Below are 17,232 nucleotides of genomic sequence, written 5' to 3'. Positions count from 1 at the left end.
CCAATACAGTTGAAGTCCTCTATACATCCCACCCCAATCAAACCTCTCTCCCTTTCTTCCCCAGAGGTAAACTGCTATTCCTAAATTTTGTGTTACATTAATCCTAGCCTTTCTTTGTATATATTCCTAAATAAGGTACAGAATTACTTTGTACATTTAGAAACTTCATATAAATGGTATCGTGTTGTCTGTTTTTCTGTAGCTTGCTTTTTTCACTCATTCTTTTTGTGAGTCATTCATGTTGACACATGTAACTCTAGTTCCTGGTCAGTCATTTATACTATTGCATAGTACTCCACCGTATGAATATACCACAAGTTTAGTTACTCATTTTCCTTTTGAAGGGCTTCCATTTTTTTTTCTACCATTACAAACAAAAAATGCTATTAAGAATTTTATACACACTTAAGCCAGTTTTAGGTTTGATGTCTAGTAATAGGATGTTAAGATATACACATTTTTGCTTTACTAGAAAGTGCAAAATTGCTTTCCAAAGTGGACATACCTGTTTACATTTCCTATACACTAGACGGTCCTACAGGGAAAAATACCACTACAGCTTTATTTATTTTTCTCCTTTTGTTAAAATTTTTTTTTCCCCATTACAGCTTTATTTAAAAAACATGACATCATAGAATATATCAAATCTTTGAAGACATAGACTTTGAAAACCATCAAAATATATAACCTGATAGTCATGTGATCAACCTGTTTTACAATTTCAGTCAAGACTTCAGGGACTGTTTTGAACCTCTAAAAACAAATTCTGATTCAATCCTCTTTGATTGTCTTGCACCTGAAAGACTCTTCTTGTGAATTCCTGCTCATCTTTCAAGGTCAGTTTGATTCACGCTTCTCTGACCCCTGCCTACCACCCTTTCTGCTCCCTCTCTTGTACTCCCACCAAGACAATGCTCCCATTTCATGGAGACCTCCGATCACAGACCCCTTCCATTTTCACTGTTAACTCACCCACACCTGTCTTCCTGTCCTTTGCCCCATGCAGTGCAGATTTTATGATCCATCATTATATTCACTCCTTAAAAAACACCCTTATCTCCTTTGTTCCCCCTTTCTCTCAGGGGTATTTACTCCACAAAACCCCAAACCTGGTTGAATCCCACCATTTCCTTTCTCAGCCAGTTTGAGTAGTTTACTTAAAATTCATGACCACAATCCTTGGCTTGGCACTCAACCAGGACCACAGGACCTGCAGTTTCTCTCAGTAAGTTCATTTTCCTCTTCTGAGATGACTGTTTACATACCCTCTTCCTGCATCCAGCTCCTTCCCCACCCTGAACTTGACTCCACCTCTTTGACTTCTTCTCCACCTCTTTCTGCCTCACTAAGAAAATCAGCAGCCATCAGAATGAAACACCCTCCTCTTCCAACAAGATCTGTGAATCTTCTTGCACCTATTTCCACATTCTTAGCTGTTCTTTCTACTTGTGGTCTGGATCCAGTTTCCTCTTGACCTCCCATTATCACTCATGCATTCTTCACTGTTCACCCCTGCCACAGGCTCCCCCTTTTCTGCCTCAGCATCAGCATAAAAACATGCCTTTGTTATCTTCCATTTAATACTCCCTTGACCCCCATACACCTCCTCTGGCTTCATGTCTATATGCACATTGTCACAACAAACTGTGGAAACGTTGTCTCCATGTGTATCTACCTCACCTCCCAGTCTCTTGAATCCACTCCAGTTGAACTTTCTCCTCCTACATTCTTGTGCTTATGTCTAGTATTCAAACTAGAGAGACTGAACATCTTTGGGAGAGAAGTAAATGGAGTGGTGAAGGAGAGGGGATTGTGCTCTCAGGCAGCTCGTGTGAAACAACCTTGGTGATCACTGGGGAGACAGATCCCAATGCCAGATCGCTTTCCCAATTAAGTGGGAGAGCTGAGAACCAGACACAGAGCTGAGTCATTTGACACTTTGGGAGTAAATGTTATAACCAAGGGTAAGTATGGAGGGAAAAAAGATGAAAGAGGACATTTCTGACATTTGGAGGTTGACTGAAGCAATCAGATATGAAGAATGAGTAAAGTACAGTATCATGGAAACCAAGGAAACAAAAATAGAATGGGAGAGACAATGAGGACCCAGAGGTCACAAGAATAAATGATACCAGGGGTGAAGGGAGAGTGGTTAGTACCTGTAAATGGTTTCCTCTGAAGAATAAAGGGACAGGAGAAGGTAAAGAAAATGCAAAATAAGATCATAAACAAAAATAGATCATCAGTGCAGATGGCACAGTACTTACCCAATGGCTACTAAATCTTCATGATGAGGTGAGCAAGTAAGACAGAAAATTGTCCTGGGTTCTATAAAGAGGTGCTGGCTGTCATTTCTGTTAAGCCAGTAACAGAAAACTACTCCTTTTTCATCTCCAGATACCAGTAAATCCTTTACTAGAGGAGACCAATGCAATGCTGATATTGTATGCTTTAAAACAAAACAAAGATATCTTCGCTTTTCATTTGTCAATGCTGAACTTTTTTTACTTAGTTTTTAACCTGTATAATGCTAGGCACATTATAGGTACTTAATAAATACTGTTAGGACCACTTGTAGAGCAAGACTACATTATAACCAAATGAAAGGAGAATTTAGGCTACTGGGGATCAAAAAGCCATTTAAAAAATTTCTTCCTTTCATAGATTAATGCAAAGTTCTTACTAAGATTAACTGAGTCCTTTCCTACATTCTCTAGGCAGGTATATCAATTAATCATCTAGTTTGGAAACAAGTTTCATTCACTTACAGTTTATATCAGGAGTTTTTTTCATGGTAAAGTGCCAGAGAGTAAATATTTCAGATTGTGTGGGCCATACTGTCTCTGTTGTAACTACTCAACTCTGCCACGGTAGTGTGCAAGCAGCCAATACTTAAAATTGTAGACAGTACTTAAATGAATGACTGTGATTGTATTCCAATGAAAGAATTCGCAAAAGCAGGCAGCAGTGCAGTTTGCTGACCTCTGATTTATATGTATCTCCTTCCAAAAAAGTTTTGAGGTACCTTACAATATAGAGCTTCTAATCTAATGAACAAACACAATTATAAAAGTTACCTTGCACAGATTAGCTAGCAAAACTATACTTGAAGGAAGAGAACTCTGGTACAGATAAATAATAATGGTCTGAGAAACCAGCAAGTCATGGTACCTGATGGAGCGCATGTTCCGTCACAACTGTTTTTGTCTCTACATCCCAGATTTTCACAGTCCCGTCATCAGAGCTGGTGGCGCAGAGGTTGTATTGACCCGGGTGATGACAAAACGTGAAGCCAGACACCCTTTCGGTGTGTCCCACCAACTCCCCTATGACTTCAAGCAAAACCAGACTCCAGATTAAAGTGCTACCTAGGATTCCAGGCAGAATCCTTCTGTTGTTAGATGGTGATTGGGGCCTCACTTATCCCATGGAATAACAAACATTTCCAGGGACTCACAATCGGAAACCCCAACTGCTGGTATTGGCTCTGCCACCTGACTTCAGACAAGTCTTTTTATCTTCTTGGGTCTCAGTCTTCTCAACTGTAAAATACCATTCATATCACTTGACGTGCCTAGTTCTTAGGCTGAGGAGCAGCTCAAGTGAAGAATGTAAAAGGGATTCCTATTTAGATCTGGCCAGAAGTCATTTGGAAAAGAATAAGTATCTGGCATACCATATCCCAAGGCATAATCAAAACCTAGTTTAGAGCCTGAAAGCATCCGGCTCAAGTCATTCATCTTACAGAAATGAGTATCATATATTTGCAGGATCTCTCTTAGGACCTGGAGCTGTAGGCAGCACCCAACCCCAGGAAGGCTCTCAGGGGGCCCGCACGCACTGGGTTGGGGAGGAAGGGCTAGGTGTTATAAATTCCTGGCGAGACACATGGATAACTCTTCAGTAAGCCAGCGGATCCACGTGAGAGCGCCAGGAGGCGGGACCACTCAGCCGCAGCGTGGTGTACAGCCAACCTCGGAGACCGGGACACGACTCAGTTTAGATGACTGTGAGCGGACCCTTCTCCCTGCCCGCGTCTCAGTTTCCCCATCAATAGAGAGGGGGGTGGCTGGACACGCCCACTCGGCGCCCCCGGGGAACGCAATTAGTGCAGGAAGGCTGGGGCCAAGAGGTGGGGAATTACCTCGAAATGGAGACGTCCCTGGGATCACGTTCGCTCCCGGGCCCACGCGGACAAGGAAGACAGAGGTCCGCGCCGCGAAGCCGAAGAGGCCCCCAGGCACGGCATCGCTGCATCGGGAGCAGTACCAGTTAGGAGAGGGCGGCAGCGTGCGCGGTTCCTGTCCCATGATCACGAGCAACCGGGAATGAGGCAGACAGTTCGTAGCCCTACGCCAGAGACGGGAAGGGGGCGGGGTTAATTTAGAGCCCCGCCTCCTGGGGCACGCCGCTACGGCGCGCGCGGAGGTCCAGGTCTCACTGCGCGCGGCGCTCCTGCTGGGAAAGGCTGGGCCCTGCGGGCGGCTTTTTGCTCCACCAATGCCGCCTGCGGCTGGAGGGTCTGGTGCTGCTGGTTAGGTATTCTCACTTGCTACAGCAAGGAAGGTTAATTAAGAGGTTAGAATGATGGAGTCACCTCCCCGCACTGCTGGTTTATTCTCTGGACCTGTTCAACCCTGTCCCATCAAATATTTTTTTAAAGCTATGTGCCGGGGCGCCTTGGTAGCTCTGGAGATGCTTTAAACGTATCTACAAGAAGACAATTAACAAAAAGATAAAAGTTCGAATCAGAAATCAAAAACAAGGGTTTCTGCAACTGGGTGGAAATTCTGGCTCTGGTTTTTGATACTCAAGAAGCAGCAGAATAGAGTGACTCTCTTTTGATCTGATTAAGTGCCAACTCTATGAAGGGACTGTTTGTGTTAAGTGCTGTGGAGGAAAAAGAACCGAAGTTTTCTTCCAACTCAAACGTCCTAAAATGCTCAGTTTCTGCGCTTACACTCTTCTACTCCGTATTGCTTGTTTGCATTGGATACCAGGAACTCTTGCATATGTAGCAAACGAAACCAGAGCTATCTATGCTAATGAAAAAAAATATATATATATATATATACACACATACATTTACTTATTCGGATGTGGGTAGGAGCACTAACTTTGGAGGCACCCAACCCTAGACTGACCACTGTTTTTGCCAGGTGTTATCTGAGAGACGTTAACCTATCCTAAATCTTTTTTCTCAATTGAAGACCTGATAATACAGGTCTAGTTGGATTGCTGTGAGGAATACACGAGATTTAGTGAAATGCCTGCTGGCCATATATGGTAGCAAGTTCCTGCTGATTATTAACCCTTACCTCTTGGAGGTCAACCTGGAGATTAGCATCATACTTTGAACTGTTTGTTCTTTATTTTTATTTATTTAAGTATAGTTGATTTGCAATATTAGTTTCAGGTGTATAATATAGTGATTCACAATATTTAAAGATTATACTCCATTTAAAGTTATTATAAAATATTGGCTATATTTCCTGTGTTGTACAAAATATCCTTGTAGCTTATTTATTTTATACATAGTAGTTTGTATGTTTGTTCTTTAAAAGAGCTTTCACACAATCTCTAGTGATCTGCACAAGCCTGTGCCGTAGGGATACTTAGTTCTTTTGAGAAAACTGAAGCCCTCCCAGGTTAGTGGACTTGGTTCACGGTCTCTGTTTTCCAAATCCTTTCAGACCATTTGTGAGGTGAGGCTTCGCAGTTTTTCTGGATCCCGACGAATTTTCGGAAACTCGCTAGTCTTTGACCTTTGTTAAGTAATTCTTTCCCAAGCAAGGCTGATCTGACCACACTTTAAGCGCCGGCCGCGTGTTCACGGTCTCCATGACAACACCTCGGGTGTCAGTTGCGGCTCGGTCTCGCGATAAGGGGGGGGGGTTAAGTCCGGAGAATTGCGCATGCGTTTTGCCCACACAGCCTCTGAACTCGGAGGCTTCCGTAGAGGGCGGGAGAAAGATGGCGGCGGCAATACTGGATCGTTTGGGTAAGGATTTCTTGGTGGGTGGAGGGAGGGAGTGAGGTGGGAGTCTGAATTGACGGCGTGTGTTGATATTGCAGGTGCGTTATGGATGCAGAATCTGAGGGGGAAGCTGGCCTTGGGGTAAGTCTTTCGCCTCGGAGTTGGGGAAGGGTCCAAGCCTTACTCTTACTAGTCTCAGTTACTTAGAGCCTAAGTGCCAGGCTCTGCTTTAGGCTCTGAGGCTAGCGAATGAGACAGCCAGTCTCTGCTTTGCCACCCTGTGTTTTCACCGCCGTATTGCATAGCCCTGCGGGTATCAGGATTATCTATGACCGAAGAGACGTTGTAAATGTCTTTTCTGAACACTTTTTTTTTATCTTTTTGGATATGGTTAGATTCTCCCGCCCAAATTGGGAGCGTACTTTTCTAGTTATCTCTGTAATTATTTGCTTATTACGGGCAGGGACTGTATTGCAGACAGGTGCGGTTTATATCGTGCCTGACATTGTTAAAATCTTTGTACGCGTTCTCTCTTTCTCACAGCATCCTACGTAGTGTAGGTACTGCTATACCCATTTTTTCAGACAAGGAAATTGAAGCCCTCAAAGTAAAGTAAGTTGCCCAAGGTCCGTCAGTTACAGGAATTTTGAAGCTTTATACTATATTTTTAGAGCATTCTTTGACCTCAGGACAAAGCGTTAAGGTTAGGGAATGCAGCTGAAGTCAGTACTGGCAAGAGGCTTTCTCTGCTCCCTTCTTATTGTTCTTCTTCTGTAGTACAGCTGTGGCTCTTTGGAGGTTGATAATCTGATTGTAAATTTTATGATCGATGTATTTGTTAACATTAATTTTGGTTTAGTCCATGGACTTTGGAGACAGATAAGTTGAGTGTGAGTCCACATTTTAACTGCGATTTTGGAAAAGTTACTTATTCTTTCTAAGCTTCAGTTATCTTCTATGATATGAGAGGAAAATTAGTACTACCTCATATATTTTTAATCAGGATTAAATGAGATAATGCTTATGAAGTGTTTTGTACAGTGCATGGTGTATAATAATCCCGCTCTAAATCTTAGCTTCCATTAGTGTTTTTATCATTATAAACTACTATTGAGTTCCCATTATATCTAGCTTTGTCTTAGATTCGGCTCGAGGGAGGAAGAGGTGGGCTACAAAAGAAAGTAGGAAGTACTGGCATTTAGGATTTGTCTTCACTGCTTTCGTAGATTATCTTCTATCACCCTACCCCCAACCATGCTGATTTACTTACTTTTTCTGAGTATGCTGTGCCTTTACTTGTTTCTTGGTTTTTCATAATTTTCTGTCACTTTCTGTCAGTAACAGCAGTCCTCATTATTCAGACCCCTCTTTAACTGTTTCCCCTTCATGATCTCACTAAAAATGAAAGAAATCAATTTCTCCTTTCCTTTAGTATGTGTTCCTTAAATAATGGCTTCATGTATATGTGTCTGTGTCCTTTGTTACCTCGTGTATCCTGGACAGTTAGGGACACTTCTTGTTTTTTTTGTAGCTCCAGTATAGGGTCTTGCACAAAGTGAATATTTTGTTGATTTTTGTTGATTTAAGTTGTCCCACACTGACTTATATTGGGAAGCTCTGAGCAAGTAACTAAAGCAGCTTGGCTTCAGTCTTGTCATCTGTGTAATACAAGAGGGTTGGATTTTGCTAGGTAGTCTTGGAGGCTCTTTCTAGTTTTGAAGTTATATAATTTTGCAAGTCCCCATTCTGAACTTTTTAGTGGGGAAATGACCACATGAAAACTAAGTAGAAAAGGCATAACTAATGCTTTTGATGACCGTGTAAAATTTTAGAGATATCTAATTCAGTGGTTGGAAACTTAATTACATACCAATTGCCAGAAAGGTAATAGAAATGAATAAACTAGCAGAGGTGGTCTTTGTAAAAAGAGAGTGGTAGGGCCTGTGGCAGTCATAGAGTGCATTCCTCCTCTAAAGGCATTGAATTGGATTAAAAAAAATGCTGCTGACCAAATAAAACTTTTCTGCAGGCTATATTTGGTAGCAGATTGACAATTTCCAACCTTTGAATTTCAAGCCTCCCATTTTACTGATGCATGCATTTGGGAATTTTTGTGACTTACTGAAGGTTACATGGCAAACCTAGGATCTAAACAAAAAATTCTCTGGCTTAAAATAGTGCTGTATCACATCCTGGGAGGGACTGAGTGATGAGCCCTGAAGGGGTTTGTCAGAGGAGTCTTTCTGGAAGAGGTGAGTTTAAGTTTAAAGAATGAAGAGTATATTTTGGTGGTTTAAAAGTTTGAAGGCACTGGTTACTAAGCTGTACATAGGTTAAAATTCTCCACAAGATAAACCAAGTTGGAAATGTCATGAATCGGCAGTTTGGTGGATAAATGATGAGAACAGTGTGATATATTTGAATAAATACTGGGCTTCAGGTGATAGAGCTGGATTTTAGGTCTCTGTCAGGGACAGATATTGCGGTCTTGGGCCATTTGTTTAACTTCTGTGAGGCTCAGTTTCCTCATATCAAAAAATGAGGATAATATTTAACTTCAAGGGTGGTTGTGAGAACTAAGAGACTAATACGTAAAATGTCTATTTTAGCGCCTGGCACTGTGGAGGTGTTGACTGGGGATGATATTGCTGTGAAGTTGTTTGAGAGGAATCAGATTTAATGCTGGAACCAATCAGTAGTTTTTCAACACTCTTAGATGAGATTACATTTTTCATCTATCAGCCCTACTTTTGTAGAACAACTGGCAGGAAGATAAGAAACTGAAATATACATTAGCCTATTCAGTTGAGTCACTCTTAAGAGACTTTTCCAGTGTAAGGGATAGCAATTACTTCTTGTTTTCATGCATCCATGCTTTCAGTGTTCTGAGTGCCATGGCCAGCAGATTTGACAGCCCCGCTGATTTGTGCTCTCTTAAATAGATCTTATCCTATGATCTGAGGGCTTGTGATTCCTTGCCCTTTAGGACAGTGGTTCTTAAATTTGAGTCACAGACCTCTTTGAGAGTATGGCGAAAGCCACAAGAAATGTTCCCAGAAAAATGCATATCGCATTCATAGTTTGGCTTGTAATTTCATAACCCTTAGTATAGGAATCTTTGCACTGGGACATCATAACTAAACAAAAGGACAATAATGATACACAATAATAAACGTAACTACACAAAAATGATTAGTGGTGTAAAGTATGTTGGAAAATGTGTCAGGCAGTGACCCTTGTGTTAATGGGTGAAATATTTTCCTCAATATATTTTGAGAAATTTCAGTCGTATCGGAAAGTTGAAAGATTACAATGTCCTTCAGCTGGATTCATCAGTTGTAAACATAACTCTATAAATATACATGCTTTTTTCCCTGAATCATTTGAAAGTGAATTGTACATGTTATGGTACTTTACTCCTAATCACTTCAGGTTGTATTTCCTGAAAGTGACAACAGTCCCCAAGAACCACAAACCATGATCAAAATGGTATAATTTAGTGATCTTTTATTTTAATGTTTTAGTTAAAAGGATTCAAATAGAAATCAAGTGTATGCTGACATTTACTTTTTTTTTTTTGAGGGGGGTGGGCTGCGCTGTGTGGCTTGTGGGATCTTAGTTTCCCGACCAGGAACTGAACCTGTGCTCCCTGCAGTGGAAGCATGGAGTCCTAAGCACTGTACCGCCAAGGAATTCCCTGACATTTACTTTTTTTCTTTTTTAGTTTATTTTTGGCTGCACTGGGTCTTCGTTGCTGTGCACGGGCTTTCTCTAGTTGTGGCGAGCAGGGGCTACTCTTTGTTGCGGTGCGCAGGCTTCTCACTGTGGTGGCTTCTCTTGTTGTGGAGCACAGGCTCTAGGTGCGTGGGCTTCAGTAGTTGTGGCGTGTGGGCTCAGTAGTTGTGGCTCGTGGGCTCTAGAGCACGGCCTCAGTAGTTGTGGCACACGGGCTTAGTTGCTCTGTGGCTTGTGGGATCTTCCTGGACCAGAGATCGCACCTGTGTCCCCTGCATTGGCAGGCAGATTTTTAACCACTGCCCCACCAGGCAAGTTCCCTGACATTTACTTTTGAAAAAAGAAAAATTGACCATTATTGAGGCTTGACAGTAAGCCCTAAAATGGCCATGCATTAAAACAAGGAGACCTTATAGATGGACATTTTCAGTTCCATAATATTTATGTTTGTTTAGTGAGTCTCTTGTTTATGTGACACTTCATTCCTTTGAAAGCACTCTCAGGACTCTTCTTTCAATCAGAGTTTGTATCTCCTTCATGTCTCACTCATGGATCTGAAAGGTTTCTGTATTAGTTTCTTAGGGCTGCCGTAAGAAATTACCCCAAACTGGGTGACCTAAAACAAATGAAATTTATTCTCCCACAGTTCTGGAGGCCAGAAATCCGAAATCAAGGTGTCGGTAGGGCTGTGCTCCCTCTGGAGGCTATAGGGGAGCATCCATTCCTTGCCTCTTCCGGCTTCTCTTTGTCTTTACCTCACCTTTCCCTCCTTTTTTCTGTTTCAAAACTTTTTCTGCATCTTTCTCATTAAGAAAAACAGAATTACATTTAGGGCCAAACAAGATAATCCAGGATAAGCTCCTCCTCTCAAGATCCCTAACTTAATTACCTCCTTTTCTATAGAATGTATTATTCACAGATTCTGGGAGTCAGGATGTGCACATATCTTTGGGGCCACCATTCAGCCCACTGTATTCTCTTTCAAAACAGGTCTATTGTATCATCTTCAGGTCCTTTTCTTCAGAAAGATGCCCTGTAAATCACACCTTTACTTTCGCTATGCCTTTAACCTGGAGTGCTCTTTTACCAGATTTCTGAATATGGAAGTCCATACTTTGTTCAACCCTCAGCTCAAGCCCCAACTCCTTAAAGCCATGCTGATTACCCCAGCCCTCCTGTGACTTCTTCTGACATTGTAATGCCTGTTGCACATTATGGTTAATCCTTTATCTCTCTAACTGAATTTAAAGTCACTTGAGGGCTGGAAATAGGTTTTATGTCTCTTTGCATTCCCATCACCTAGAATAGTACCTGTAGTACCCTATCCTTATTACTTGGTCAGTAAGTGTAAGTTGAACCATCAGTCAGCCTGAACAGATGCAAGGTGTAGTCTGAGAGATTGCCAGAAATGAGATTCAGGTTTTTCCACTCCAGTGCCGAGAAGGAATCCTAATGGCAAATTAAGTATAGGTACAGATTTCCAGCTTTATGTAATAGAATAGTTTATGCTGATTATACAAATTCTTTTAAGTATTCCTTAGGACAAAATGAGGGCTTTAGAAGCTCTATATACCCATGCAGTTAGTTACTCACTAGAATATGACTGTTATTACTCTGAACGATACAGTAGTGATCTGAAAGGTTTAATGCCTTATTTTCACATGATTATTGACACCAGAGGCTTCCACTAGCTTTTCTGAGGGAAGGTGTTAGATCTGTGAACTAGGAAGTTGAACAAGAATACATTTATAAACTTTCTGATTTATTCTCAGATTCTTTTTAAAAATTGTTCTACTGAGAATTGTGACTTTTAAAATTTGTTCTCATCCCCTCTATAGTGGGCCAAACTCCCAAAAGTATATAAGTATAAATAAAAATAAATGAATAAATATGTGCTATATCATGAAAAAGAAGAGTAACATGGGGGCAGGGAAGAATGAAACATTTTAGATAGCCGCTTTGGGGCTGTGCTAGCTTACCCTGAGAGGTTACAGATTGGAGATCTCTCTGATGAATCAAGCCTACAGATATGTTTTGTTTGTATGTTATATTGTGTTTAAAACCTTCTTTTTCAATCAGTGTTTAAAAAGTAGTAGCTTGCTCATAAAAATATAGGTTTCTAGATTCTATTGTGCATTGCAAAGCATGGCAACAATTTTCTAGAGCAGAAGAGTGTACCACTCTTTAGATGGGATGTATATTCTTCAGTTTTCCTCATTTTCCAACCAAGTGTGAAATTTTTACATAGGTACCTATACCCAGCCCTCTTATTTATATTACCTGGCTGCCCCCTGTATTCTCTAATTCATTCTACAAATGTGTATGTAGTGCCTGCCGTGTGCCAGGCTATTCTAGCACTAGGAATTTTGTAGTGAACAAAGAACATAATCATTGCTCTCATGGAGTGTACAATCTAGTGAGGGAGGCAAATAATAAGTAAAATACAGAGTATATTAGATAGTGACAACTGCTTAGGAGAAAATGAGAGCAGAGAATGGGAATAGGAAGTGTGTGTATACAAGAGGGAGGTTGCAGTTTTAGATAGGAAAGGCCTCATTAAGATAGCATTTGTGTAAAGATCTGCAAGAAACCAGGGAGCAGGCTGTCAAGGCACGTCAGCATCTGGGTAAACACCGTTCTAGAGAGGTGGGACATAAGTGCAAAGGCCCTGAGGAGGGAACATACCTAGTATGGTCAGAAGCGGTGAGTGAGGAGGGGAGGTCGTAGTAGGAGATGAGGTCAGAAGAAGGAATAGGAGATCATGTAGAGCCTTATGGATCATTGTAAGTACTTTGGTTTTTATTCTGAGATGGGAAACCATTGGTGGATTTTCAGTACAAGAGTGATATGATCGGACTTATGTTTATGGGTGGTGGCTCTTTCAGTGTTCAGAACAGACCAGAGTGGGGATGAGGAGCAAGGATAGAAGTAGAGACCACTGGATATTTCAAGTTTGAGATTATGGTGGCTTGGATTAGGGTGGCTGTGAAGGTGGGTGATTGGTTGGATTCTGGCAGCGCCTTAACAGCAGCTGACAGGACCTGTTGGTGAATTGGACGTGGGTTGTGAGAAAGAAGGGTGACACCAGGGTTTACGACCTGAGCAGATGGAAGCGTGGAGTCACCGTTTGCTGAGATAGGAAGACTTCCAGAGGAGCAAGTTGGGGAGACCGTCAGGAGCTCGATTTGGGGCTTGTGCGTGTGAGGTAGAGACGTGAGGATGCAATTGGATATATGAGTTTGGAGTTCATAGAAGGCCTGCGGGTTTGGGAGCCATCAGTGTATGAACGGTATTTAAAGCCATGAGTCTGGTTACTTCACTCTGAGAGTAGATAGAAAGCACAAGAGTCCAAGGATTGATTCCTACCTGAGGCAGCCAACGTTCACAGCTCAGGTTGAGGAGGACAAAACAAAGGAGACTAGAGAAGTGTCTAGAGAGGTGAGAGGAAAACCCAGAGTGTGTAGTGTCCTGGAACTCAAGAAAGTACCTCAAGGAAGAGCAGGTGACCAGATGTGATATTATGATTTATGACAAATAGGCCAAAATATATTTCTCATGTATGTTTTGTCTTTGTCCATGGTTCTGTCTCACAGCTCCCAAAACCCTTGGAATTTCCTGAGCCATAGGGTTATGGCAGCTTCTTTTGTCATCATATTTGTTCTCTTGTCCTCAGTTTATGGCTTCAGAGCCGTAAAGTGAAATGGGTGTCTTGTTATTCCTGACATGGCCCCTTTCCACCACAACTGGGTTTATGCTAATGAGGTGAATTTGGGGAAGCACCTAAGGATGGGGGTTGGTTGCTAGGGGAACCAACCATGAACAGAGGGGTGGAACTTTTAGTCCCACCACCTCCTGGTTTCCAGGGAGGGGAGAAGGACTGGAGGTTGAATCAGTTACCAAAGGCCGATGAGTTAGTTAATCCTGCCTATGTAATGCAGCCTACATAAAAAGCCAAAAGGAGGGGGTTCAGAGGGCTTCTGAGTGGGGAACCAGAATGCTTCTATGGTCACTGTGCTGGGCCCCAAGTTTCATGAAGACAGAAGCTCCTTTGTTTGGGACTTTGCCCTATGTATCTCCTCATTTGGCTTTTGATTCATATCTTTTACTGTCTTTCATAAAAAATCAGTAATCTAGTGAGTAAATGGGTTTCCTGAATTTTGTGAGCTGGTGAAGCAAATTAATCAAACCCAAGAAGGGCATCATGAGAACCTCTTGATTTATAGCCAGTTGGTCAGAAGCACAGGTAACAACCTGAGCTTGTAATTGGCATCAGAAGTGGAGGGTGGTCTTGTGGGACAGAGCCCTTAATGTGATGCTGTCCCTAGGTAGAGAGTGTCAGAATTGAATTTAATTGTAGGACACCCAGCTGGTGTCAGAGCGTTGCTTAGTGGTGGTGTGAGGAATTTATTTTTGGCAGCACTGGGTCTTCATTGCTGTGCCTGTGCTTTCTGGAATTGTTGGGTAGTCAGAGAGCCCTTTTACCAGGGATACTTAGATCATTCTCAGATGAGGACTGAGAATTGTCCACTGGATTTTACAACACAGATATCTTCGATGACCTTGATAAAGCACTTTTGATGGAATGATGGGAGAGGGTTAAGGATGAATGGGAGGGCTGGAATTAGAGACAGGGAGTTTAGGTAACTCAGTCAAGGAGTTTTGCAGCAGTAGCTAGAGGGAGTTGGTCAGGGGACAGTTAAGTTGGGAGATATTAGAGTATATTTGTTTGCTGATGGTAGTGTTCCAATAAAGAAGAAAAATTGATGATTTAAAGGGGGAAGAAAGAATTGCCACAGCAGTGCCCTTGAGTAGATGGGAAGAAATGGGATCTAGGGAGCAAGGGATGAGATTGGTCCTGATTAGGGCATAGACTTGCATTCATAGTAACAAGTGAAGATAGTACGTGTGTATGGGCATGGATGCTGGTGGGTATATAGATTAGGTGGTGGGGGCTTGTGGAAGTTCTCTTCTTCTTTTTTAAAAGCAACAATTAATTAATTTAATTTATTTAGTTGTGCTGGGTCTTAGTTGCAGCAGGCAGGCTTCTTAGTTGTGGCTCACCTGCTTCTTAGTTGCGGCCAGCAGGCTCCTTAGTTGCAGCTTGCGGGCTCCTTAGTAGCAGCTTGCCAGCTCCTTAGTTGTGACATGTATGGGATCTAGTTCCCTGACCAGGAATTGAACCCCAGCCCCCTGCATTGGGAGCTCAGATTCTTAACTGAGGGAAGTCCCCTGGAAGTTCCCTGGAAGTTCTCTTTTGATTTTTCAATTTTCTCAGGGAATAAGCACAATTTTCAGCCAAGACTGAGGATGAGGGAGGAGATATGGGAGGTTTAACTAGCAAGGAAGAGGTATGAAGTTTGTCTACAGAGCCTAGGAGAGTAAATGGACTAGAGAAATACAGTAGGAATGCCAGGCAGCCTTAAGGGCCCGCTTATTCTTATGAATAAGAATGTAAAATTTAGGCATTCAGTCATTATTGCTTTACAGAGTGAGAAAATCTGACTTACTAACCATCCACATGTGTATGGCGTGATAACTGGAACCTTTTGGAACAGAGAGGTCATGCTCCCTAGTCTGCAAAAACTAGCACTGTCATTTTGTTTTTGTTTGTGTGTTTGTTTTAATGCTGCTTTAGCTAATAGTGACTTCCAATTGGGAGCAGTTTTGTCTCTCACCTCCCCCCAGGAGACATTTGGCAACATTTGGAGGCGCTGCAAGATTGTCACAAGGCAGGGGTGCTGCTGGCATCTAGTAGGTAGAGGTGAGGGATGCCACTAAGCATCCTTATGACAAAGGCACAGGAGAGCCCTCACAACAGAGTGTCCTGCTTAAAATGTCAGTAATGCTGAGGTCGAAAAACTCTGAACTTACCACGGTCCATAGTTGCTGGGATTTCACTTTTTTTGTTTGCTAAATTCTTGTTTCCTTGTTTGATTGTCCTTGACTTTCACTAAGTACTAAAATTATACTGAGTTATGAGAATATACATATCACTTCAGCTTTTTATTTTAGATTTTAATGGAGGCAAGAGGGAGGATGTTCTTTTATTCAGCCTCAAGTGTGGGATTAATGTTTTCTGAAGTAAATTTGGAACAAAGAACTTTTTACCTTGATGCATCTAATAACATGAGTTTTGTTTTTTTTTTTTTTAATTGCGGTACGCGGGCCTCTCACTGTTGGGGCCTCTCCCGTTGCGGAGCACACTCTCTGGACGCTCAGGCTCAGCAGCTGTGGCTCATGGGCCCAGCTGCTCTGCAGCATGTGGGATCCTCCCGGACCGGGGGACGAACCCGTGTCCCCTGCATCGGCAGGCGGCCTCTCAACCACTGCGCCACCAGGGAAGCCCACATGACTCTTTTTGAATTATGGTTTTCTCAGGGTATATGCCCAGTAGTGGGATTGCTGGGTCGTATGGCGGTTCTATTTTTAGTTTTTTAAGGAACTTCCATACTGTTCTCCATAGTGGCTGTATCAATTTACATTCCCACCAACAGTGTGCAAGAGGGTTCCTTTTTCTCCACACCCTCTCCAGCATTTATTGTTTGTAGATTTTTTTGATGATGGGTTAGGCGGATTCTTAACCACTGTGTCACCAGGGAAGTCCCCCAACTTCCTTTTCTTGAATTTGTTTTCTTTAGTGACTCTTCACAGGCTTTCTTACATAAAGTGGTCTCATAAAAGCCTTAAGTTTTGGGAATTCCCGGGCGGTCCAGTGGTTAGGACTCAGTGATTTCACTGCCGTGGCCTGGGTTCAATCCCTGGTCGGGGAGCTAAGATCCTGCAAGACGATTGGCATGGCAAAAAAAAACAAAAGCCTTAAATTTTGAACTAGTTTTATTTTCGATTGTACTTTATGAGCTCTTCGTTTCCTGCTTTAACTTAGTGTTATTCCAATAGTTGGCCAGGAGAGGGCGCATGAAACTTTTTGATTTAGTATACTTCTGAATTAAAGACCCCGTTTGTAATCATATTTTACTTTGATTTGATTACAGTTGTTTAGTATTTGGTTGATAATTCATTTTATGAAGCATTTGAGCCCTGAAAGTATTGTAGGCGTTCGGAAAGCTTTTTCATTATTGATTCATAATGTGTTTAATTTATTAGCCATTGTATTTAATTCAGTGAATGTGTATTGAGGATTTGAGGAGTATTGAACACTATGCTAGGTATGGGGGATATAGAAGGCATGGGCCTCACCCTCAAGCAGTCTTTCAGACTGTTTAGTATGGTAGTGGTTTCACTGAAGAGTTAAAGAGAAGCCAAGGTATTCATATTTCTGTAATCCTGCTGTCATCCATGAGATGAAAGAAGAATTAAGGTTTGGAGAGACCCTGGAGATGAAGTACGCCAATTCCTCTTCTCATCGATAAAGAAATTGACAAACTTAGTGCACCCACGAATTACAACTTCATAGAAACAAATGATCATGATTATAAACATGAGAAGAAGGTTTGAAATTGTGTAATACGAAGTTTACACAATTCAAACAGTTCAGACTGTTTATTTTTTTTGAGAACAGG

General features: G+C 42.0%; 2 protein-coding genes across 7 annotated transcripts in view; one reads left to right on the top strand and one right to left on the bottom strand.

Annotated features, from left to right (window-relative positions):
- Positions 1-4,342, bottom strand: part of GEMIN5 (gem nuclear organelle associated protein 5) — a 42,033-nt gene extending 37,691 nt beyond the window's left edge. For both annotated transcript variants that reach the window (XM_082836747.1, XM_082836748.1), the window contains exons 1-3: positions 4,145-4,342; positions 3,172-3,332; positions 2,268-2,449 (exon numbers count right to left, since the gene is read on the bottom strand). In XM_082836747.1, coding sequence (XP_082692873.1) covers positions 2,268-2,449; positions 3,172-3,332; positions 4,145-4,310 — 509 coding nt within the window. In that variant the 5' untranslated portion in view covers positions 4,311-4,342. The remainder of the gene's footprint in view (positions 1-2,267; positions 2,450-3,171; positions 3,333-4,144) is intronic.
- Positions 3,953-17,232, top strand: part of MRPL22 (mitochondrial ribosomal protein L22) — a 36,083-nt gene continuing 22,803 nt past the window's right edge. The window contains exons 1-2 of one of the 5 annotated variants that reach the window (XM_082836755.1): positions 3,953-4,009; positions 6,076-6,118. In XM_082836755.1, coding sequence (XP_082692881.1) covers positions 6,087-6,118 — 32 coding nt within the window. In that variant the 5' untranslated portion in view covers positions 3,953-4,009; positions 6,076-6,086. Of the gene's footprint in view, positions 4,010-5,966; positions 6,002-6,075; positions 6,119-8,155; positions 8,230-17,232 lie in introns of those variants that run through there. The other 4 variants (XM_082836754.1, XM_082836758.1, XM_082836756.1 and 1 more) reach the window with 4 other exon arrangements.

This window comes from Leucopleurus acutus, assembly GCF_964270905.1.
Source record: "Leucopleurus acutus genome assembly, chromosome: 3".
Taxonomy (NCBI): Eukaryota; Metazoa; Chordata; class Mammalia; order Artiodactyla; family Delphinidae; genus Leucopleurus; species Leucopleurus acutus.
This window is presented reverse-complemented; position numbering and strand designations above follow the sequence as displayed.